The 24,383-nt window shown below is 39.4% G+C and overlaps 2 protein-coding genes across 4 annotated transcripts; one reads left to right on the forward strand and one right to left on the reverse strand.

The window, feature by feature from the left end:
• Window positions 1–973: 973 nt before the first annotated feature.
• On the reverse strand, window positions 974–13,958 carry nrd1a (nardilysin a (N-arginine dibasic convertase)). 2 transcript variants are annotated; one of them, XM_084411159.1, is made up of 31 exons: window positions 13,848–13,958; window positions 13,221–13,457; window positions 12,713–12,962; window positions 12,370–12,451; window positions 12,115–12,268; window positions 11,868–11,941; window positions 11,664–11,759; window positions 11,453–11,575; window positions 11,308–11,365; window positions 11,158–11,231; window positions 11,002–11,071; window positions 10,382–10,459; window positions 10,128–10,248; window positions 9,754–9,812; window positions 9,580–9,634; window positions 9,319–9,423; window positions 9,069–9,192; window positions 7,768–7,854; window positions 7,554–7,673; window positions 7,353–7,404; window positions 7,012–7,162; window positions 6,800–6,927; window positions 5,784–5,946; window positions 5,652–5,683; window positions 5,404–5,542; window positions 5,258–5,305; window positions 4,105–4,157; window positions 3,934–4,017; window positions 2,156–2,363; window positions 1,959–2,048; window positions 974–1,861 (listed from the first exon to the last, which is right to left on the reverse strand). In XM_084411159.1, exons 2-31 carry the CDS (start codon window positions 13,394–13,396, stop codon window positions 1,646–1,648), a joined length of 3,270 nt encoding a protein of 1,089 aa, XP_084267285.1. In that variant the 5' UTR covers window positions 13,397–13,457; window positions 13,848–13,958; the 3' UTR covers window positions 974–1,645. The 2 variants fall into 2 exon arrangements, with proteins under 2 accessions (XP_084267285.1, XP_084267286.1); XM_084411160.1 differs by having other exon boundaries at window positions 13,221–13,521; window positions 13,848–13,911.
• An 842-nt stretch (window positions 13,959–14,800) lies between these two features.
• On the forward strand, window positions 14,801–23,911 carry LOC311291963 (SLIT and NTRK-like protein 3). Of its 2 annotated transcripts, none has more exons than XM_084411348.1 (2): window positions 14,801–14,819; window positions 19,839–23,911. In XM_084411348.1, exon 2 carries the CDS (start codon window positions 19,863–19,865, stop codon window positions 22,503–22,505), a length of 2,643 nt encoding a protein of 880 aa, XP_084267474.1. In that variant the 5' UTR covers window positions 14,801–14,819; window positions 19,839–19,862; the 3' UTR covers window positions 22,506–23,911. The 2 variants fall into 2 exon arrangements, with proteins under 2 accessions (XP_084267474.1, XP_084267473.1); XM_084411347.1 differs by lacking the exon at window positions 14,801–14,819 and adding an exon at window positions 18,345–18,742.
• The last annotated feature ends 472 nt before the right edge of the window (window positions 23,912–24,383 follow it).

Below are 24,383 nucleotides of genomic sequence, written 5' to 3' on the forward strand. Positions count from 1 at the left end.
CTCTACCTTAACGAATGCCCAACCCCACCCAACCACGCTATAAGCTCCACCCCAACACCGGTCTGAGATTACTGCCCTGGCGCTGCTGTCCTCAGACTGCTGTGATGCATGGCTCAGCGGTTCTGCAGTTGGTTACACAACGCCGATAAGGTACACAAACTACATGAATCTTTGGCAAAAAATTCTCAAATTAATTCGTGAAATATTAGAGAGCCTCTCATGCTCGCTGCGCTGTCCAAGTCATATGTGCAGAAAAAAAAGAGACCAAAAAAAGAAGGAAATTGGGCAGAAATACACCCGGGGATTTTTTTTAAAGAAAAGTATCCATATTTAAAACTTTATACAGCCATACACGTTCATGAGAGAGTCGAGTTAAAGCGGAAAGGGTGACCTCTGGCCCTTACAAAAACACATCGCTTAATTTCAGAAGCCCTTTATTAACCCCCTGGAGCCATATGGATTACTTTTATGATGTATGTGCTTTTTTGGGCCTTTAAATCTATGGTAGCATTCACTCCCATTATAAAGCTTGGAAGAAACAGGATCTTTTTTATTATAACTCTTGATTGTGTTTGGCTGAGGAGTTACACCTAGGATGGCTTGAGGTGGAGTAAATTATGGGATAATTCTAATTTTTGAATGCACTATTCCTTTAATGAGCACCGTTTTGGCCGAGATCCGGGAGTTTTGTTGCAGACCTTGGAAATCTGTTTGCGACAGCAAAATACAGCCAAAAGTCGTGTAATGTGAGCCTGCCTTGAGTGTGCTCTGTGACGTCAGCCCAAAAGAAAAGTCGACTCGTTTCTGTGGCGGATAAAATGATTACATTTGGTACAATCAATTAATCACATAAAGTAATACCAGGATCCAGTATTAAGAAAGTATATAGTAAATTCAGATTCCATGTTTACATTATTTTCGAATGGTGATTCATAATGGAGATGGAAATATTAAAATGCAGACAGGCCATTAGTAGTTTTACGGTGCTTTTAATAAATATATTTGCACACTCTGAATTCAAGCAGTTATATTAGCCATCCCTCAGTTTGCAGATTGAAGTTGTGCCAAATGCAGAATGATGCTATAGCAGTAAGAGAAGCATCATCATTTTGGTCTTGCATGCTCAAATGCCCACCTCTGAAGCATCATTACACATCCTCAGTATCAGGCGTCATCAACCGGCTACATAAAAAGCAGTCCAGCTATCTCCCTTTCTGCATCTCATTCAAATATATTTCATACTTTTCAGCACTGTGGCATTACATTATAAATGTATTAGTACAAACTTAACACTGCAGGCCTATTGATAAAATACACACAATTCTGAGTCATGTTTATGTTTTAAAGGTCCACTACAGCCAGGGATGGATATAATGAGACCTTGTGATCTGCGTCTGTCAGCAGGAACCCCAAACTGAGCAACATCCATGCCCGCACACACAATCACACATTCACACATACACATCAACGTCATCTCAACAGCAGGGCTCATTATATGAATGCATCATATGAGTGCATGGGGAGTCCTCCATTCCGTGCTCATCTTTGCTCAAGTATGACACAGAAGACAGGAGGAGAGGATGGAAGATGGAGGTAGGGGGTGCGTGCCTGCTTGCCAGTTGGCAGATTGAGTCCATGCTTTTGTTTATTTGAGAATCTTGTGGTAAGGATAGAGATTGAGGTTGGAAGTAAAGGCCTGGATGTCTGTGATGGTAGTGGCTGAGGCCAGTAAAGTGGAAGCAGGAAGGAAGGTGAGTTTGGAAACCTCCCCATACAGTGACATCTTACTGCCCTCCTCCTCTCCGGTGGCCGGATGCTCCTTACTAGGAGGGTCGTTTTCTTCTACTCCAAAACCAACAACCTGAAAAGACAATAAAACTGAAACTCCTGGGGCCTGGTGTATAAACGTTGCGTACATAGATTCACTGAATATATACCCGGTATGTGGGTAAACTTACATGCACACTGAGCTTCCTGTTGCCTTGACCCCGATGTTCCATGAACCAGTTCACCAGTTCAGCCTTGGTCATAAGTTTCAGTGCATCAATCTGTTGTACAAGTAAAAAAAATAAAAAGTCCAAGTATATTCCCACAATTCATCATTAACACATTGCTGAGCTGTCAGACTTTGCTCATGTGCAACAGGGCTCCTCACCTCTCGGCTGAGTCTGTCGAAGATGTATTGCTGCGTGACCACCTCTGTCCAGTTCCTGTCCACCTCCTCACCGAGATGGGTGTCTTCGCAACCCTTCAGCTTGACGAGAGCAGTCACCTGTGTCTTAAAGGCCTCATCACTCAAGCTGTTCATCTTCTCTCCAAAGCTCACCAGAAACTCCTCAATCTTTGTCTCCACCAGCTCAGTGCTGGAGCGTAGGAAGTGCGTGGAGAAGAAAATACGTTTTTGTCAGTTGCAGACCACATTGATGCACCCAAATGAACAGATTACATCATTTACAATGAGCATAAATATTTGCCCCTTCTAGCAAACTGAACTCAACACGCACTATTAACATAATAGGGTTCCCACACTTCCTGACCACACTACTATTCAAAAGTTTGGAGTCATTTGGATTTTGTGAAAAATATTTTTCAAAGAAGTCTCTTACGCTCACCAAGGCTGCATTTATTTGATCAAAAATACAGTAAAAGTTGTAATATTGTGAACTATTTTAATACATTTTAAATAGTTATTTTAGAATTAATTAATGAATTATTAATTTAATAATTAGAATTTACAGCAGCCATTACTCCAGTCTTCAGTGTCACATGATCCTTCAGAAATCATTCTAAAGCCGGGTGCACACTGTACGATTTATAATAGTCCTTTACGATTGTTCCTTGTCAGGCTGTATGAACATGATCCCCGCTGTAAACCATGTCACACTGTAAGATCTAAGTTGTCAATGTCAGACTGTACGACAGTCAAGACGTGTCAAAATCGGACACGCACAAGATTACTTGTCCGGAGTTTTTCATCAATCAATGACACTTGGATTGAAATGGTGGCTACAAAGAAATCTCTAATGTTAATTTTGGTCATGGCTTGTCTTGAAAAACGAAGACAATTTGACGGTCGTCGTAGGAGAGTCACACTGCAGGACTTCTGACACCGCCAGAAATTCGTCGGAGGTAAAATTTGATCACAACGGTCATTAATCGGCTGTCGGTTAACAAGTCAAACTAACGATTTAAGACTTTAGCCAAGGATCAGAGGTATCTTTTAGAATTTGCTAAATTAGTCTCAGATGGACAAATCGTGGCCAGAATCGTACAGTGTGAACTCGGCTTGAGATAATGATTTGGTGCTTAAGTAACATTTCTTGTTATTATCAATGTTGAAAACAGTTGTGCTGCTTAATATTTTTGAGGAAACTTTTCTTCAGGATTCTTTGAAGAATATAACGTTCAAAGAAAGAACAGCATTTATTTTGAATGAAAATGTTTTGATTAATTTAATTGATCCTTGCTTAATAAAAGATGATTTTTCTCATAACTTTTCCAGTTGTTTGTAAAGCCTGGATAAAGATTTTTTTGAATCATTTGATAGGGACCTCAAGATTATTTCTAGATAAAGAAATACTTTAGAACTAACCTTTTAAGATTCTTTTGAAATTCACACTTTTGAATAATTATTCTGTTTCCAGTGGTAACCCTGATATATAAACAACCTTTTGCAATATAGACTTTTATGAAGCAATACAATTTTATGCATCATTAAATACATGGATGTACTGATAACATTGAGTGTATTTCACTTCAGAAATACTAAAGAGAGCCAATCAGTGTAAAGTAACTGCAATTTAGTCGAGATAGAGGTGGAGATAAAGGTTAATTATGATTCTGAAGTCAAGAGGCAGCAGCTGCAGTACATAAATCAGATCATTCTGATGCAGCAGTGAGAACTCCGACTAAAAAAGCACAGTGAGAGCTCACTTGAACTTTGTGGCCTGAGTCTCCACTGTGACTGAGAATCCAAGGACACCTGATGTGTTTCTACAGGTTGGGTAGACGTGATATCTGTGAAAACAGATGGAGTACAACTAATTAAAACCAGCAACTGGAGTAAGATAATGTCTTAATGTTGTCCCTTCACCACAGACTTACCCTAGTGTCTCTTTGGTTCGGAGGAAGTCAAAGCATGGCTCCTCCATGTGCATCTACAACACAGCAGTCACAATGATAAGACATTATGTTAATGTAATGCCGCTTGTGTACGAACATGCTTTAGTCTGCAGCCAAAACAGTAGAATAGTATAGAAGTCGCCTTATATTGGAGTTTGCTGATATAAGGTGCAGAGGGGTAAGAATTTCTGGTTAATTAGACAATGGTTTTTAATATCATTATATTCAATGTGAAAAAAAACAACAACATTCCTTTTAGTGAGGCTTTAGTTTAATATGCAAACAATAATCCCAGGTAACACTTTATTTTAAGTTGGTATAGTTACACGTTACTACATGTACTTACTACAGTAGTAACAGTAAATTATGCATAATTACAAGTATCTAACCCTAAACCAAACCAAACCATAACTCTATAGTAAGTACATGTAAATTAATATTACTTAGTACTTATTTGAGTAAGTACAATGCAACTACGTCACCTTAAAATAAAGTGTAAGCTAATGTCAGGGATTGCCCACAATGAAAAAAGGTTAACATTTTTAGCTGATAGTTCCAAAAGTTATCAGCAGCGATTAATCGGCAAAAGTAAATACATGGTCGGACACTTTAAAACGAGAGCAAGCTCAAGCTGTCAGAGTGTTTTAAAGTAACTGCTGAGAAAGACAGAACTGGACAGTGTCCAAATCAGTCTTCAGTATAAAGTAAAGTGGATGAGTTGAGCTTATGGCCATGCAGATGTGTGTGCTCAGCACCCTAAAGAGCAATAACTGAGAACTTCTTTTGAAACTGGCCGGAGAGACTGACTTTATTGCTTAAAAGCAGGGGATGCTGTTCTTATACATATATAAAGTTACGGTAACACTTTACAATAAGGTTTCATTTGTTAACATTAGTTAATGTATTAAATAACCATGAGCAATACATCTGTTACTGTATTTGTTAATGTTAGTTCACAGTGCATTAACTAATGTTAACAAGATTTTAATAAAGTATTAGTATATGTTGAAATTGACATTAACAAAGATTAATAAATGCTGTATAAGAACAGTTCATTATTAGTTCATGCTAACTAATGTACCTTATTGTAAAGTGTTACCAGTTATGAAGTCAGCTCCCAAAACTTCATACTCACCACTAGTAGCTCCATCAGAGTGTGCTCACGAAGGTTCTTAGGACCAGACTACCAAAAGACAGAAGTAGAAATTAGGGATAATCACAGATTATAGCAATACAATATACAAAATGTAATGCGCTGCTGTTGATTTAGCTTGGTATTACCTGGTAATAGACAGTGACCTCAGAGTTCGCATCTCCCTTGTTGAGAGACTTGACTTTGCAGAGATGATGTTTCTGCGGGAGCTCTACCACTCTGAAGAGAACAGGGACCTCTACTGACAACTTCTTGAACTGCAATTTTCTGAAAGCGAAAAATAAATAAATGCAATACTATTTTTGATTCTATTTTTTAAAACATTGTGGTACTGCTATACAAAACAACTGGTAGAAATAAAAACACAAGTGCTTACTCAGTAACATACTGCAAAAACCCCATGGTTTCCTACAGGTAATGAGAAAGAAAAAAAAGGCTCATTCATGGGATGTTCCTCAAAAAAACCAAACACAAGCAGTGTGAGTGTATAAAAAGTGTGCAAACTCACAGTGCTAGTAAAGTTTCCCTGCACTAGTCCTTCAGCATATAGCTCAGACTTGAATCTGCTCACAAACTCCATGAGCTCACCCACATTTAGCCCATCCAGCACAGCCTGGTACTTCTGAATGGTTGACCAGCGAGAGTGCTCTAGAATCAGAAGCCTCACGTCTCTGAGGAGATACATATGGACAGACAGAGAGAGTGCTGTGAGAGGAAGACCATGCATTTCTTTCTTTCATTAAATATATTACAAAGGCTATATATACACACTAGTGTTCTGGACTGCAGGGGTCGTGGTGTTATTTACCAATTATATTATGATTCAATTTGCCTATTCTAGAGTCGTTTTGACACCACATACTGCATTTTATCCTGCATTTAGCAAGAATGCAGGACAAAAATGACAGTAATACCATTTATAATGTTACTAATTAAAATACATGTTCTTTTGAACTTTCTATTCATCAACACAAAAATAAATTTCCACAAAAATATTAAGCAGCACAACTGTTTTGATAATAATAAGAACTGTTACTTGAGCAGAAAATCAGCATATTAGAATGATTTGTGATCATGTGACACTAAAGACTGGATTAATGGCTGCTGAAAATTCAGCTTTGCATCACAGGAATAAATCACATTTTAAATTTAATATTAAAAGAGAAAACTTCTCTTTTAAATTGTGTTAATATTTCACAATATTAATGTGTTTTTTTTTTCTCTATATTTGATCACATAAAGGCAGCCTTGGTGAAAATAATAAACCTTTTTTTTTAATAAACCCCACACTTATGCATAGCGGCCAGAAAACACACCATAGATTGGTAGTGTAAAGACGCAGTGGGAAAAAATATTTTAAGACTTGCATTATCCCACCAGATTTACATTTTCTAAATAAAAGAAACTTATAAAAATGAACAAAAAATTGCTAAGAATGTTGGTGTACGATGTCACTACTTGTGGGTGGGGCTACGGGGCAAATAAAGTGTAACTGCAGTAAAGGCAAATGTAAAAGAGACACACTTTCCAAGCTTCTCAGGCTTGATGAGGATGTTAAAGTAGGTTTTCTTCAGCTGCTCTGCAAACATGCTGAATACGTCAGGAGCGGAAGAGAAATCAGCAAGATAATCCACAATCAGGTTGAACAGCAACTGCAACAAATGTCAGCAATTTAAACAAATTAAAAAAAATAAAACCAATTTCTGAATAGAACCTGATTTGCACTTTTTACTTACCGGTAGTTTGTGGTTGAAGCCCTTAACCTTGATGACCAGGCCATGCTCCCCTGCAACCAATTTATATTCTAGCTGGGCCACATCAGCCTCGTAGGCCGGCTCTGCCAAGTTATGCACCAGGATGTTCACAAACAGGTCAAAAAGCACCAGGCTAAGAGGAGGAGAGAGGAGAGAACAAAAAGAGAAGGTCAGATGAAAAGGTAAATGGATGAGCAAGAATAGTAACTAGAGATGAAGTCATTCCAAAGAGCTAAGCAGACACTAATGGCTAGATGGGGTTTCCATGGCTACAGCATTTACAAGATCTGCTTGAACGACTGTACGTTTTTACATGATCTTACTTTTTTGGAGACTTCTGAACCACAGGCGATATGAGGTGGAAACGCACGTATGCTGGAGGAAGAGAAAGAAAACGAAAGTATGAGCTGGGTAAGTGAGCACAGAGGTTCGGCAAGAGACTTTTTGAACTCCCCATTCAATCTATTTTGCTTTTAGACATCGGGTACATGATATATTGACTGTAGAGACAAACACAATGACACCTTTGGGGATCTTGAACTTGTTGTCCTTCTTGTACCACAGACACCCTCTTTCATTGTTCATTATTCTGACAGGGTACTCAGTGTCGGGACAGTCAGAGGTTTTGAGGGCGAAATCAGTAGCTGGAGGTGAGAACAAACAACAAACGGTCTTGAAACAGGCTACAGATGCAGTACCTGACAACAACATTATAAGACGTCAACTAAAGACACCTACCGATGAACTTGTTCTCAACAGGTAGGTGAAGGCTCGGGTTTAAATCGAAATCAGAAACCCAGAGCTCTCTCCAGTGCTGCTGTATGTCTGTGAAAAGACAACAAAAACATGGTTCAGACAAGTGTTTGTGTCTCCAGAGCTGCACAATATAGAGGAAAAATGCTTAATGCTACTTCTTGCATAATGCGATTAACTAACAATACATTTCAATTATATTCAAGCAAATTTAACCTTCAGCAAGCACATCTACCTGAGCAAGGAAAGGAATTCCTCAAAGTGCACTTAAGTAAGAAATAGTAAATATTTTACTTAAATGACATTCTGTAAAAACTATTATTCAGCATTAATATCAATCAAATGGACATCTAACCACAGGCAGGCTTATATAACAACTAGGGATGCACTGAAATTTCAGCTACTGAAATTTTTCAGCTGAAACAGCTATTTCTCTCAATTTTAAAATTCTATAGATTTTATTAAGAAATTCAAACAATAAATGTTGTTTTGGCACTCTTTAATACTGAAAAAGATCATTTTGCTAAATATATGCACTATTATTACAGTTTATTGTTGTTTAAATGGTTATATTTGACCAACAATCTGGAGTAGAAACAGTATTAAAAACCACCTTATGTGCAATTTAAATGTTTGTACAACTCAGTTTTAGGTATTTGAGTGTTGATTATTAAATACGTTTGATTAATTAATTTATTATTGGTTTTTAGCCAAGTGCATCGTGAATTTTCGGTTTTGGCCCAGAATCTTCATTTCCGTGCATCCCTAATAACAACTTTTGTGTGCAATATGACATCTAGAACATTAAGATAAACAGATTATGGAGAGAACGGAGAGAGTTAGATACACCCATGCTTACAGGCAGCCACAGCTTGTTTGTGCTTGGACATAAGAAGTATTTCCCTTCTGAATAACCACCCACAATCTTGTGGTTGTCCTTTACTGTGGTTATGTTTAAAACCAAAATACTCCCACACAACCAAGGGGCTTCCTAATTTTGGCATCAGATCTTCATCTACAGCTGCAGTGTTTGCACTGATTCATTTTGATAAGCTAGCGCATGTTCTCCACTTCAAACTGGCCCTACTTCCGCTTGTTTGTTCAAGTGTATATTAAGTATACTGTATATAATGCTGTGGTTCATTAAAAGCTTACTGCAATAGGTTAATCTGCAATGCTAACAATTCGACACTGTGCATTCTGACTTTCACTTCCAGATTGAACAAATATGGACACATATCAAACGGACTGAAAACGGAGAATTGAAATTAAAAAGAAGTACAAACCCTCCACACTGTACTGTGTCCCAAACCACTTTTCCCTGAGTGGACACTGGCCTTCATGCTCGGGGGACAAAAGAAGCAAGTTGGCCTTCTCTGGTGTGAGGAGCTTCAGTGCAGCAGAGATCACCTAAGAGAAAAAAATGCGCACAATTATAAAAGATTTCCTGTTTTCTTTCGCTTGCACAAATATTTACCTATATTTTACAAAACCTCTTATAAATGAAAATCAATGTTGCCTGTGAAGGACAACTACCTCCGGTTTGAACTCAAACATTAGCTGGTCTCCTGTTAAAAAGTCCTCTTTTGGGAACAGCTGCATGTTTTCACAGATGTCCTCCACATACTCAATAGGATCAGTCTGTAAAAGTAACATTGCATGTACTAAGTCTGCACACAAATACTCATAACAATCTACTTTTAAAATGGTTCTAATAGCCAGGAATACAAAACTTCTACATTTTTGTTGAGAAGCGTTCATTGGCTAACAACAATAGTGTAAAATGCTTAATCGCACCTGCTCCTGATAGTGGAATTCATTGGCCTCGATCTTTTGAATTTCTTCATATATTCTGCCAAAGAAAAACAAAGATTTTCATAATGTCTTTCAAGCTTCATTATTGAGTGTAGTGTGTGCATAGATTCTACTTCAATAAAACCCTGTGTAGCACACTTCACATAAAGGGCCTACCTTTGTTGGGGCCCAAGAGTCTGAAGCATTTTCAAGTACTGGAAGACCAGATGAGCAACCTGAATAAAGAAAAATATGCAAATGACCATGGATGCATTCCTTCTGAGTGGGACTTAACTTCACAGCAATCGTGCCTGTTATAATTTGGGATGGCAAAGGGGTGTATTTGTGCCTCAAAGGCTTTGTAATCCTATTTTACACATAATCTAGCAAAGCTGTTAGTTTCTCAGCTTTCCCCCAGTATTCCTATAATGACATTAAGTGTGAAAAGAATATTATATCTTAAGGATCCTTGTAACTGCTTATTTTTTGACATGAACTAAGTGTAGAAATGTAAAACAATGCAGTATTTGGGCTGGTGACCCTTTGCAGACCTCATAGAAGTTCTGGAATCCCTCATCGGTCAGAGTGATGGAGATACTAAAAATTGAGTAGGTGGTGTTCTGATCAAAACCAGTTTCACTGTTTCCACCAAACAAAGCCAGAGCCCAGCACCTAATCAGAGAGATAGAGAGATCCAATTCAAAAGTTATGCACAGCACTTCACTATGTTACATGTACAGGTTACAAAGAAAGCAGAAAAACCTTGCCACTCATTAAAAACCAAATCATCAGAGAAAGGCCTTACTTCCTCCTAAGCATGGACAGAATGCTTCCAGTTCCCTCGTGGCCAATCAGCCAAGCGATGTAATGCAGAGGCTTTACCCTGAGGACCGACATAAAGAGCTTTGGCTAAGCGTCACATTATTTGAGAAACGATATTGGCATTCCAATACAGACCAACAAAATCAATACGTAAAGACCCAATGAAATAGCTTTATGAGAGCAGTTTTTATATATTTGCTATTGAAACAGGAAGATAGGGCAGGACATAAAGATGTGGATATACTGTAGATCAGGGTTTCTCAAACTCGGTCCTGGAGGGCCACTGTCCTGCACAGTTTAGCTCCAACCCTGATCAAACACACCTAGCTGTGAGTTTCTAGTGATCCTGAAGACATTGATTAGCTTGCTCAGGTGTGTTTGATCAGGGTTGGAGCTAAACTGTGCAGGACAGTGGCCCTCCAGGACCGAGTTTGAGAAACCCTGCTGTAGATGTTCTCAAGCAAACAGATACAGACTTAAATTAACCTAAATAAGTCCCTTGTTTATTTCAGTGTGATTTGAACAACACTGGTATACTGTATATCTTTTAGAAAATAATGTCACTGAAAAGGGCCATGCAGAGCACCACCTTGGCTGGTTTACCTGTAATGCTTCTCTTGAGGGGGTAGAGCCCATGTGATGGTGAGGGCATGTACTTTTCTAACAGGCACCACTGGAACAAACCAAATATTGGCTGTTAAAATATTGGAGTTTCAGACTTTGTTAAACCTCATTCGAGTATCAAGTTCTTTAACATACCTCGGTAAAGTTTGTTGAAGTCAAGTGTTTCAAAGGGGCTCAGCTGGTCTGAAAAATCAGGCTTTGGCTGCCCACTGGAAGCAATTGAAAAACGTGTTAATCGCATTCATATCATCACATTTTCAGAATTCAAAATAGTCATTTGCTTACTTGTTGGGCACTTGACTGAAGATTTCTCTAACCCATTCCTCAAGGGTGTCAAGATTCTCTGTGAAGGATAAGAATAGAAGAAATTTTAGGATCATTTTCCATTAGAAATTCCATATCCAAGTAAAGTTCTGTATACATTACCTACCTTTAGACTGCACAGCTAAGGTCATATAGTGGGCAGAGTAGTACCTCTTCCAGAACTCACGGAGTCGCTTGTAAACATTGATATTATTTTCCTTAGGTTCAGTCTTCAGGGTCTGTGCATTTCCTTAAATACGATCACCAAAACAAAAGCAACTGAAACTCTAGAACAAATCAAAGAGCAACGCTAAAACAGCTTTGTATGCTTGACTTACCCCAGCAGAACTTGCTCATGGGATGGTTGGGCTTTGCTAGGCTGCCAAAGAGCATTTCCTTCCGGTGAGAGTCTGAAGGCTTAGCAAGCTGGTATTCTGTGGCCAAAAAAAAACAACAACAACAAACAAACAAAAAAACATAAGGCTGTTAAGCTGCCTAGTTTAGCTATCAAGACTATTTTAACCTATAAAAGCTTCACTCACCACTGTCCACAGCCTCAACCTCACGATCAATGGCGTCTTCAATCATAAGAGGGCAGATGAAAAACTGAGCCCATCTGAAAAAAGATAATTGCATTATTTTAAAGGTTATCACATTTTTATTTGAATGTTTTTGGTTAGGAAAATACAAAATGGGATTGTGCGAAATATTACAAGTGCACTTGTTCCAAAAAAAAAGAAAAGGACATCAGGATAAGGTGATAAGATCACATCTTTAGAGCTACTTCACCTGTCAAGGGCTTCTTTGAAGCGTTTCCTTTGCACATCAAATTGGAAAATGGTTCTCTCACAATCAGTTGAAGCATTATCACTGCCACCATGCTTTTTCAGGAATGCATCAAAGCCATTTTCAGAAGGGTACTTTTCACTGCCCATGAACACCACTGGCACATAAGAAGAGAGATACGGTCAAGTGAAACATTATCACTGAGAATAAAGCATTACTGAATACAGTAATGGCAGAACAGCTGCAGGTGTGACTTACTGTGTTCAAGGAAGTGTGCAAGGCCAGGTAGGTCATTAGGGTCACTGAAACTCCCTACGCCAATACAAAGGGCCGCTGCAGACTAATTTCAGGAGGACAAAAAACGTATTGCACTGAAATCATTTCAACACACTAAACCTGATATTTTACTGTAATGCCCGATTTTCATTTTATAGCCGATAAACTGATAAATGACTGATATTTAGAATTCTAGATTACTTTGTCTAAATAAATTAAAAGTAAAACTACAAACTAAGCTCAGTCATTTTAAATGTAGAGTTATGACAGTTTGAATAAAAGCAGTCAATATTACAGTTTGAATCCAGAGACAACAAAATCAAACCTGTTTTTCAGATCCTTTTTTCTTCATCCTGTCATTGTCCTCATCTAGCTCCTCAAAGTCACTATCCTGACTGTCCCCTTCCTCTACAGATTCCTCGTCCGTTCCTTCCCCTGAGTCTCCCTCCTCTTCCTCTCCCTCTGCCTCTTCCTCCTCCTCTTCTGAATCTTCATCATCATCTTCAGCTTTTCCATCTAAGCCACTCCGATCAGAGATCAGAAGAGCCCTCAGTCCGTTACTCAGCTCAATGTATCTGGATGAAAAGGGAAAATATTCTGTTAGCCGGTTTAGTCATCAGCACTTGCACGCAGTGTTGTGTTTCACACTCAGAGAAGGAACCAGAGCTTGTGTTTTACTTGTGTGATCTCATATTTCTGTTGACTCCCTATACTCCAGTGCCAACACACTGTATCGTAAAATGATATTTTAAAAGGTTACACTTGTTATTTTAAGGATAAGACAGGTGTTGACTGATAGATATCAGGTTTAAATCTGTACGTCTGGACTTTACCTGTATTGTTTGGGGTCACTTGGGGACTTGATAATTTGAGGGTCCCCTGGGTTGTCATCTCCTCCACTGTCCCCTGGAGGTTCGTTGGGGTCTCTGAGTGGTTCTCCCCGGTCTGGACCAGCAGACTGAGCAGGGCTGCTAGCTGCAGCACATTTGAACTTGTTTGTTTGGGGCATCTTGAGAAATGATGCGACTTTAGCACTGGAGTTGAGGTGAATGGGGCGGTTTATGAGCCTGCTACAAAACAGGGGAAACGCACGCGCAGCCTTCAACAGAGCGATACTGACTTTGTTTTTTCAATCTAAAAGAAATTATATGTATATTAGAAACAGGATCCCCATTAAAAGTAAACACATTATGCTATCTTAAATGATACAGTCGGGTCTGGCTTTCAAGAGGGAATACTTTAACTTCGGAGACATCTTTTTTACAATGATCATCACTACTGTGCTACAATGAAGCTAATCCGCTACAGACACAATTTAACATGACGCAAAGACACAGAGATTCACTAGCTATGTTTAATAAACGGATTCAGTTAATTTATCTAAAATATGATACGACCAAGTGAGTTCAGTTCCTGGCAATATTTCACAAAGTTAGTCAAGTTTCATCTCCGTCTCATACCTGCCGTCCTGATGATGGGTCAGCCGAACTTTACAGCACAGGGCCTGTCACCGGTAGGTTGCGTCTATGCAACAAGAAGAGTTCTGATTCGTCAAAGATCATTGACGTAGTAAAACGCGAGTCTGTGATTGGCCAAAGTTATTGCCAGGGTGAATACATCTGTTTCATCTGTCTCAGCATTCCATATGGTGGTGTGATGTTGTCTATAGGTAATGTGGATACTTACATTTCGATTTCCACCATCGATTACGAAACTTTTTTAATGACACAATATCTATTCTTGTTCCTTTTTTATAGAAGTAAACGCCAGAGAACATAATCCAATCGCCCCATACCCACATCATATTTTTTTATTTGTGATTGTATGTCTATACAGTGATTTTGGACTTATTTAAAATTACAAACGTTTTACTTTACTTTTAGAGAGATGGTTTTGTGGGTGTGTGGATAGATGGATGGTGATCTAAAATAAATTACCTTGAAGAAAAGGATGTAGCCTACATAATTGGTAAGACATAACTGAAAATGCATTAATGACATATAAATACACACCCGCCCTTATGAATTTATATAGCTTATACTCTTTTTTTTATAAGAAAAGTTCATGGACATGTAATGCGTGAACTATCCCAAACACATGACCTTTAAAATAACTGTAATAATGATATGTCTAAGATTGTCTTGACTATAAAAACATATTTTGTCAAGTCTCTATTAAACCAGTAAAGCCTGGCATGTAATACTAGTAAGAAAATCTTGTGTAGAGAAAATGCCTATTTAGGCCTATTTCAATAGCCTATATCAGATTGCTGACCAGCCTATATTGAATGTTCAGTAAACTAATAAAAGTGCACAGGCACAGCTTAAGTGTTCTTTTGAACCTCCATTCCTTTCCATTTAATTACATACAGGTACCCTGTGAAAAGAGGCTTATATGCTGCATCCATGACAACCAGATATGGAAGCCTGCTGGTAAGATGTACTGTCATTATCAAATGTTAAGAGTAGGTTATGCACATTGCACAGTGTTTTTGTTGCATATCACATACATGCTGCTAGCCTATTGTGGATTAGACCTGTTGGTTTGTGCTTGAGCCTTATGTGTTGTGTTTAATGAGTTAGAACCTGCTGAGAGTGAAAGAAATTGAGTTTGTTTCTGGCAAGGTTCTTATTTGCTGATGTTTAGAACAGGTAATCTGTTCTTAGTCACTTAATTCTGGTTAATTGTTTCTATATTTTACGATTTGATGTGGAGATAATCATAATCTTTGGATTCCATCCCTGTATAATCCTGTGTGGATATCACATGCCAGTGAACGCGTTTGCATTGTTTAGTAGTGGATGACTGCAACTCTCTCCGTCAGTAGGGGGAGCTCTCGTCATGGCATATTTTCTGCTTCATTTATTACTGCTGCTTTGATGTAATCTTTTAGCATTTCAAGTATGATGCTTCACACGATAAGAGGTGATTTCCCTTGGAGCACATGAAATGCTGTGTCGCAACATTTCGAGTTTGGGTCTGGTGTGTTTACATTTTTTAACAAGATACTTTTGACAAGGAAATGCTGTAGGCCAGAACAACACTCAAAACCGACAAACAAATCAGACACTGAAAATTAAAGGGATAGCTCACCCAAAAATGAAAATTCTGTCATCAGTTACTCACCGTCATGTCTTTCCAAAGACAATGAGTTTCTTTCTTCTGTTGAACACAAAAGAAGATATTTTAAAGAATGTTGGTAACCAGACAGTTGACAGCACCTATTAACTTCCATAGTGTTTTTCTTTTTTTTCTTTTTCTATTATAGAAGTCAATGGCCACCGTCAACTGTTTGATTACCAACATTCTTTAAAATATCTTCTTTTGTGTTCAACAGAAGAAAGAAACTCATATAGGTTTGGGTGAACCTATCTGAGGGTGAGTAAGTGATGACAGAATTTTCATTTTTGGGTGAACTATCCCTTTAAGTCCTTGTGGAAACAATAACAATCTTGCCCTGAAATATTAATAATTTCCAAGCAAAATAAATAAGCCCATTCAAAATGAATAATATGACACACAATAATAATAATGATAATAAAGTGCAACGTTTAGGGTCAATACAGGTAAAATGGAACAGTTTCTGACAATTTGTCATCACCGTTGATTTTAAAATAATATAATCTAAATGGCTACATAAGTGCTTTAGAACTTAATGCTGATTTTTAATGGATGAACATACACATAATGATAGATGATTTAAGCTATTGTGCTATATACTTATAGTCAACCTATGGATTGATCCTGAATGGTCTTATATGAAAAGATTTAACAAAAGATTCTAATTGGTCAACCAAGGCATTCAGTGATCAGATTTTTCTAACTATTCGCCGTCGTCCATGGCAACGCGGTATATCTTATAACTGATGGTACTTCAGTATTAATATACTGTAATTTTGCTGCAGTGTTCACCTTGTTGCCATAGGCTGATTGTTTTGTAAATTTTAGTATGCAACATAAAATACACATTTTTATATGATAACAAACAGCTGTTTATATTGTAATAAAACGTTTTTTTTTTTAAATGCATATTTTTTATCATTTATATGTTAGTATACCTGTCTGTACGGACACTGCCATTCTCCCGCATGGCTTCTAAAATAGCACCCTTCATCCACAGCACTTAATCCATCAGGAGTTTACATGGGGACTCCAAGGGACAGGTTCCAATGGCAACTGATTTATATCCTAATTAAAATGGGAGGGTAGTTTAATTAGCCTAACACTGGTTATTGCTTAAGGCCGGCCGTCCTTGGTGGAGGTGTGAGGAGAGGGGTCATTGCTCTGTGCTATCTATGAGGAGCACCTCACTAAATGGTTAAAGCACCTGTGGATCCAGATAGCTCCCGCTCCTGCACCTCAGTGTCAGCTACGCCCTTCATCTTCAGTTTCTAAAGCTGGATAATTAATGACCAGCTCCAGGCTAAATAAACGTCAAATGGCCTGACCACCATATTACAATCCCGTGATTTATTTTTCTTCTGGAAAAATTACACCTCTAATCGTGTCTCTTCAGTGGCAAATTGAGACAGTTGGTTTTGTCAAATGGTCTTTGTTGGTTTCATGTGAGAGGGATTTATAATTGAACGAGAGTTGCTTTAAATGATTTGTTAATTAGTCTAAGGTGGTTAAAATCATGTAAATCCTTAATACAATCATTCTTCAAACAAAGCTAATCTTTTGTAATTATATTAATTACATACAATTACTTGCTTAAATTGATCAGTGGAAAGCACGACTTGGCTGTTATAATATTATGGAATGGAGATTGAATTGTTTTCTTTGAAGGGGGTTGAAATATGCGTTCAGGTCAGAATATGGCATTCGTTTTCAGAGACGGTTGGGGTTTCTGGACCCCATTACTATCCTGTCAATCACCTCATTACCGTGTGCCCTACACCACATACCTTTAATAGCGATCATAATTTCAACCCCACATTTTTTTGGGGTTTTGTTTCTCTTCTAAGGTCTCTGGTCAATAATCTTGCAGCAATGTGATGGAGAAACACTGCTTTAATCACCTTTAACAGGCTTTTGAAGAAAAGGGAAGCTGCTGTCGCAAGCTAATTCACTGGAACATGTTCAGATCTGCAGCCCTGATCTGTGTGACGGCATTAAAGATTTTTTTTTTTTTAAGGATCTTCAGGAAAATGCTTTAATGCTCAAAGGCACAGAGAGCTGCTGAGACAGAGTATTAACTAGCTTTAGCTTAGATTGTCTGTTACCTGTGGGAAATTCACAATAAAGGGAAAACTAAAGTCGATATGCGTATGTGTTCAGAATATTACTCTGGATATATGAGAAATTAGTTTGCTTTGGTTTTAATACATAAAGCAATTGGAGATTGCAGGCTGGTATTTATTAAGCATTTATTTATCCATGCATATCACTGTCAAATGACAAACTCATTATGAAGTAATTAACTGGTGATTTATAAGATAATTAATCAGCCATATGAGAAATCAGCAAAAGTGGGCATCAAGTCAACATTGTTCATTCTCAGTTCCAAAATAAGCAACATGCCCATGTATGAAGCACCACATTGTTGTGCAGTAGCAGATGGCACTATGTTTCCATGGTAACCAAATTAAGGTTTCATTAAATTGTTAGGGGCCTATATCATGAAGGATGATGAATAAGTAACCCAAGAAGCCATGTCGCTATGGGAATAGTTACAGTAGCCTTATTATTTAATAATACGAGTAAAGTGGCCTAAATACCGTCGTCAACGTTACGTATTCTGGGTACAAACAAACTCAACTACTTTCTCTCGTAAATCAATGCAAATCTCACAAATATGTCTCATGAGAGCGAGCGTAACACATTAAATCGCGTTAAAAAGCCAAGTCAAATCTGAAACGGTGTGTCGCGCGCCGACTGCTGCCGCGTTCATATTATTCTCATCATCTCGCGCATATTTTGGAGCGTTTCATAGCAGGGCTGCAGGCGGGCGGGCGCGCGCGCTCGGTGCAATATATTTTACTTGGAAACCGAAGTCCGAGGCAGCGCCATCCTGTGATTTTATTTCCATGCCAACTTGAACCGGGTTAGTTTTTGTAACTGTTTCCAACCGAAATGTACTAAGATCTCGCACATCATCAGTCCTCACAGTGGTGCTGAACTGCAGCCTTCGCTGTCTTCACTGTTGAGCGCTCGTCAGGGGAGCGGACCTGCATCCTAAAGCAAACCTTTCTGAGACATTGCAGTCCTGTCACGTCTTCGGCTCTCCTATTTGCTTCCACCACGAGAGCGGAGAGAAGAAGAAGAAGCGGCTCAACGTTGGTGACATGGCAAGAAGCAGCATTATTTAAAGTGCTCAATCTTCTGCTCTTTTAATTCCACTGCAGCAACCTGAGTGAGTAGCGCACATTTCTGCTCAGTCAATGCCTCTGATATGGATCCGGACGCGGGCGGTGGTAAAGCCAGACAAAGGGGAATGTTAATAGATTGCATTTTAGCGCACTGGATTATCATTATGTGTTAATTATATATCTGACAGCCTAATATCATGGCATGAATCGCTCTTGGTATGGTAAGCTAAAGGACAATACATTGTTTTTAGCTTCCATAAGTTCAGCTTTTTTCATGCAGTGCTTGAATGGTTTCCTTATGTCTGTATTGCATACTCAGTTCAAAGCTGGATCTGATCTGGGTCTCAGCTGGGTCTGTGCTGTCGAGAGAGCAATGTGATTATATGGACTGGATTTCAGTTTAACTTTGTCTTTTTTAATTTTATTTATCTTGTTGGGTTTACATGGATTTGCCAAATAAGAATATTATTTTTCTTATCATACTTTACCTCAAAGTACTGTAACTGCAAGAATTTTTTTTTTCTGTTACCCTAAAGATTTTGCTTGCAATAATATGCTTTGCATGCATTAGTGGCGGCCTGAGGGAGCTACATTATTTCAATGACCTGTATGCACATACCCCTTCAGCAATCAATAGAACCTAGGTCTTATTAACATCACATTCCTAAGTGCCCTGCTGTGCACATTAGCTAATAGGTGCTCATGGAGGAGGGGAGAAAGAAATATTTTCCATGGAGGTCAAATTGATATTCCAGAGTCATTAGCTGATTTAGAAACTAAATCGAAACCTCTAGAGAAGCATTATGCCTTTAAATGGATTATGTCACATTTTGCATCTTCTCAATATCACTTTAGTAAATGCAGCAGGCATACTTTTAAGGCAGTATTAAGCTCTGGTGCATTTGCTGACATTGGTAATTGAAGCCTTTATTTTTTATTTCGACTATATTGTTTGCAGTAAAAAGCTGCAGTCAAAGCTGCTAAGCTGCATTATGCTCCGTCATACAGTATAGATGATAGCCTCCCCTATTCTTCAGTATTATCACAACTAACTTGTCAAAAGTCAATATCTTTTGAATTGAGCAGTTGTTCTTCATCCTCTCTGTATTCACGCCACTAAAACTGTTGTATTTTTTTCAGTGCAGTGAAGGAACTCTTGAGGCTATGCACTTGCCTGCATTTGGTGAAAGCATGTTGTGGGTTACACTGCTAAGCACAATTGCACTTGGATGGACGACACCTATCCCTCTACTTGATGATTCAGAAGAAATAGACGAACCTTGCTTTGAGCCCTGCTACTGCGAAGTGAAGGAAGGCCTGTTTCACGTTCATTGTGACAGCAAAGGATTTACAAATATTAGCCAAGTCTCACAGTCATGGCTTAGACCATTCAAGCTCTACCTGCAGAAAAACTCGTTACGGAAGCTCTACTTCAACAGTTTTTTGCACTTGAACAATGCAGTGGCCATTAATCTGGGCAATAATGCCCTGCAGGACATCCATGTTGGGGCTTTCAATGGTTTGAGCTCCCTGAAAAGGTTGTACCTTCACGAAAACAAGCTGGAAGTGTTCCGGAATGACACATTTCTCGGACTGGAGAGTTTAGAATACCTTCAGGCAGACTATAATGTTATCAAGAGAATAGACAGTGGGGCGTTCCGAAATCTCCACAAACTCAGAGTGCTCATCCTTAATGACAATTTAATACCCATGCTGCCGGCGTTTCTTTTCAGATCTGTCTCTCTGACGCACCTTGACTTGAGAGGCAACCGACTAAAGACGTTGGCTTATAAAGGGATTTTGGAATATATCGGTCGCAGTCTTATGGAGATCCAGTTGGAGGAGAACCCTTGGAACTGTGTCTGCGAGATCATCCAGCTCAAGGCCTGGTTGGAGCGGATTCCGTACACTGCAGTTGTTGGCGAGATCACGTGCGAGTACCCTTTCCACCTCCACGGAAAGGACCTCAGAGAGATCAAACGCGGTGAGCTTTGTCCCTTATTAAATGAAGGGGAAATTGAGTCAGTTCTAGCCGTCCTACACTTACCATTCTACACAGGGAGGGCGAGGCCTACAAAGCCGTCATCTATAGTCTCCCCTAATCAAAACACTGTCTCCTCTGTGGAACAAAGAGAAAGACCTCCAAAGCCAACAAAAAGACCCAGGCCCTCAAAGACACCACCAACTCCACGCAGTGTGTTCCCTAATCAGCCGCCTGTAGCCGGATACCAGACACGGCCGCCTATACCTATCATTTGCCCCATTGGATGTACCTGTAACTTGCATATTAATGACCTTGGTTTGACAGTTAACTGTAAGGAGAATGGGTTTCGGAACATTTCTGAGTTGATGCCTCGACCCTTGAACGCCAAGAAGCTTTACTTAAGCGGAAATCTCATTCAGAGAATATACAAGTCCGATTTTTGGAATTTCTCCAGTCTCGATTTATTGCACTTGGGAAACAATCAGATATTTTACGTTCAAGAGGGGGCTTTTGTTAATCTCCCTAATTTGAGAAGCCTTTACCTGAATGGTAATAGTATTGTGAAGTTAACTCTTGATATGTTCCATGGTTTGCACAGCCTTGAGTATTTGTATTTTGAGTACAATGAGATACGAGAAATCCAGCCGGCTGCCTTCAGTTTAATGCCCTCCCTGCAGCTTGTTTTTCTCAACAACAACCTCTTGCGCACATTGCCCGTGGGAACGTTTGCAGGTACCTCGCTGACACGCCTGAACCTGCGGAACAACTACTTTCATTGCCTCCCTGTCAGTGGCGTTCTAGAACACCTGCATGCTGTAGTCCAGATCGACCTAAATCAGAACCCCTGGGACTGCTCCTGTGACATCATCCCTCTCAAAGAGTGGCTGGACACGCTGAGCTTAGTGGTCATAGTCGGAGAAGTGGTGTGTAAGACCCCCGAGCTGGTCTCAGGAAAAGATTTACGCTCTCTGAATTCTGAAGTGATTTGCCCTGAGCTCCGACAGTCCTCACTGTCTCCTGCCGAATCAGATGGGCTTATCACTACATATCCCGAGGTGGGACCGCACCCGCCGAAAGGTGCCATACCCCTCTCTGTTCTCATTCTCAGCCTGCTGGTTCTGTTCGTGTCTGCCTTCTTTGCTGCTGCAGCTCTTTGTGCATATGCTCTTAAAAAGCGTGAAAAGCTTCCCTTTAGGAAGCAAGGGGAAGTGGGCCTGGCAGGCATTCAGATGGAATGTGGAATATTCACAGAACAGCCACCAACCTTACCAGAAACTCCTCCTTCCAATCACGTGTACGATAGCATCGGTGCTCCCTCTTCGCACATGTGCAGCAACCCCGTTTACAAAAGCGGACAGGAGGAGTCGGGGCAGAAGCATCCATTCTCAGAGACAAAAGAGAGTGGTTCGCACTACAGAACGCTGGTGGAGAAGGAAAAGGAGTGGACCATGGCCATCTCCAGCTCCCCTATTAACACTATTGTCAGCGTCGGCCCGCCGTGTGGAGACATTGCCGGCTTTCATGAAAATGGAATACTCTGTCCGACTGTCATTGATAGCCAAGGTCCCACGCCCAAGGTGGGATTAGTGGACAGTCTTTTTGGCACAACTCCCCAGTTTAGCAACCTGCCTGACAGACACACACATCCTCCCTCAGAGTATCCACATGCCAAACAGGATGCCAGACAAAAGCAAACGATCACAACCACAGGGACAAGGACAGGATGTCCTAATCAAACCCAAAGTGATTACCCTGAGCTGAGGGCTAGACTCAAAACAAAGATGGATTACATTGATATGCTGGAGAGGTCATATCAATTCTAAGACATGTCAGATATAAGACTGCACATCCAAAATGAAAATGGTAAGATGGAAAAAGAATTCATGCGATGTAAGATGGTACGGTTTTCCCTCAAGTTGCTCTGGAGGAAATCCCTTGTTCAGATTTTTTAAAGTGCCTTCATAAGAGCAGCCAGCAATGTTGTAAATGAGTATTTTTGTATCACAGTTTTATTTATCTAAAATACATAGATTTACATTAGAAGGAAAAGGATCAACTGCTGTTTCCAGACTTTGCAATGTTGGTAAACGTGAAGCAAATTATTCGTATGAATGCAGGGCGTGCGGTCTTGGCTTTTAACTCGTTTGCATCAAAAACTTCTGAGATATTTTTTATTTAACTAAAAATTGTCTATCAGCAATAGAGATACTGCAGTTATTGTATAACTGTTAAGTGCTTTGTTGATTCTGTATTTTCAAATTGAGTAGATTGTCTTTATCTGGACTTATTGAATGGTTTTATGGACCAAGCTAAGGTCAAAACATGTAAAAGACTGGGAAGTATTGATCATGTCTAGGGATGTAATTTCCATATCTCACATAGGCAAAGACAGATATGTGCATATATTTATTCTTAGATTTCAGTGTTGCAATTATTATTGTAAGACATCATGTTAAATCAGTGTATAATGATTATGCCTCTGGTTTAGCCTTCCTTGAAAAAATAACCCATGAATTCAATAAAGGGTGCTAAACTAAGCCAAGTTCTGCAAACTGTACCATTTTGAGTTGCAGACATGCAGATTTTGGCCTCTGCAGCATGCACACACACACACACACACACACACACACACACACACACACACACACACACACACAGCACTTTATCCACGTGCTTATAATATGCTTCAAAATAGATTCAATAGAACAAAGTGTTTCAAACGAGACCTTATATGCTGGAAACTAGAAAATAACAGCGTGAAATTTGTCAGAGATTGCATGATATTGACACAGTCAATTTGCGAAAGTCTCTGTCAGGTCACCCACATACCTGGAGGAGAGGAAGCAGAGAATATGTGCAGCAATCTTATAGCATCCTCTGCAGTCTCCAGTCCCCCGAGTGTCCATGGGAGGGCATCAGTTAGATACACCTATTCACCATGCATAAGCTGGCTTAACCTAGTTACGCAGCATTGCGTAAGGGTGAAAAATACCTTTTTTTGCCATCATACTGTAAAAACCTTGAATAAAGTCAAACATGGAAAGAGATGAAGCTGAATATTTATCAATATCGGAAGTTCCATCATCCCGTGATTTGACTTTTTATTTATTTATTTATTTTATTCCTCATTCGCATGATCTTTTTTCGCTTTTATCATTTCTCGTCTCATTCTATGAAATGCAATTACAAACCTCCACTTAGAGCCAGCTAAACACATATTCCCATTTCAGTCACAAAGAGCTACAGTAAACATTAAAGTAATGGAGTGTCTAAAGTATGAAAGTGTGTGCCTGATTGTTTCAGTTGCTCTCAAAAGGGTTTTGCTATTGGTCCAGCTTCTCTTGAAATTGGCCAGTCGACACGCTGAAAGTCCAAGGACACGCGTGTGAAAGGAGGGTAACGTCAGAGCCCCGGATCTGCTCTTATCGCACTGCCCCTGTTTATTTTTGCTAATGTTGTACTTGGCAGATTCCATCCCTCACAGGCCATCCATCATTTACACAGTTGGACGTTTATAACGGCATTTCTGCTTCTAGCGTACAGACCTGCTTGTCAAAGAGAGCAGCTTCCTAACCACCTTTCCTCAGTGATAATTCACAAAGCTTTTGTCCAAAGTATGAGGAGAGATAATCCTCTCAATGCCACTCCAGTAACCCTCATTATACGCCTCTGCTACCCAATCCCACAGACGGCCTGGCCAA

Source organism: Rutilus rutilus (genome assembly GCF_951802725.1).
Source record: "Rutilus rutilus genome assembly, chromosome: 6".
NCBI classification, from domain to species: domain Eukaryota; kingdom Metazoa; phylum Chordata; class Actinopteri; order Cypriniformes; family Leuciscidae; genus Rutilus; species Rutilus rutilus.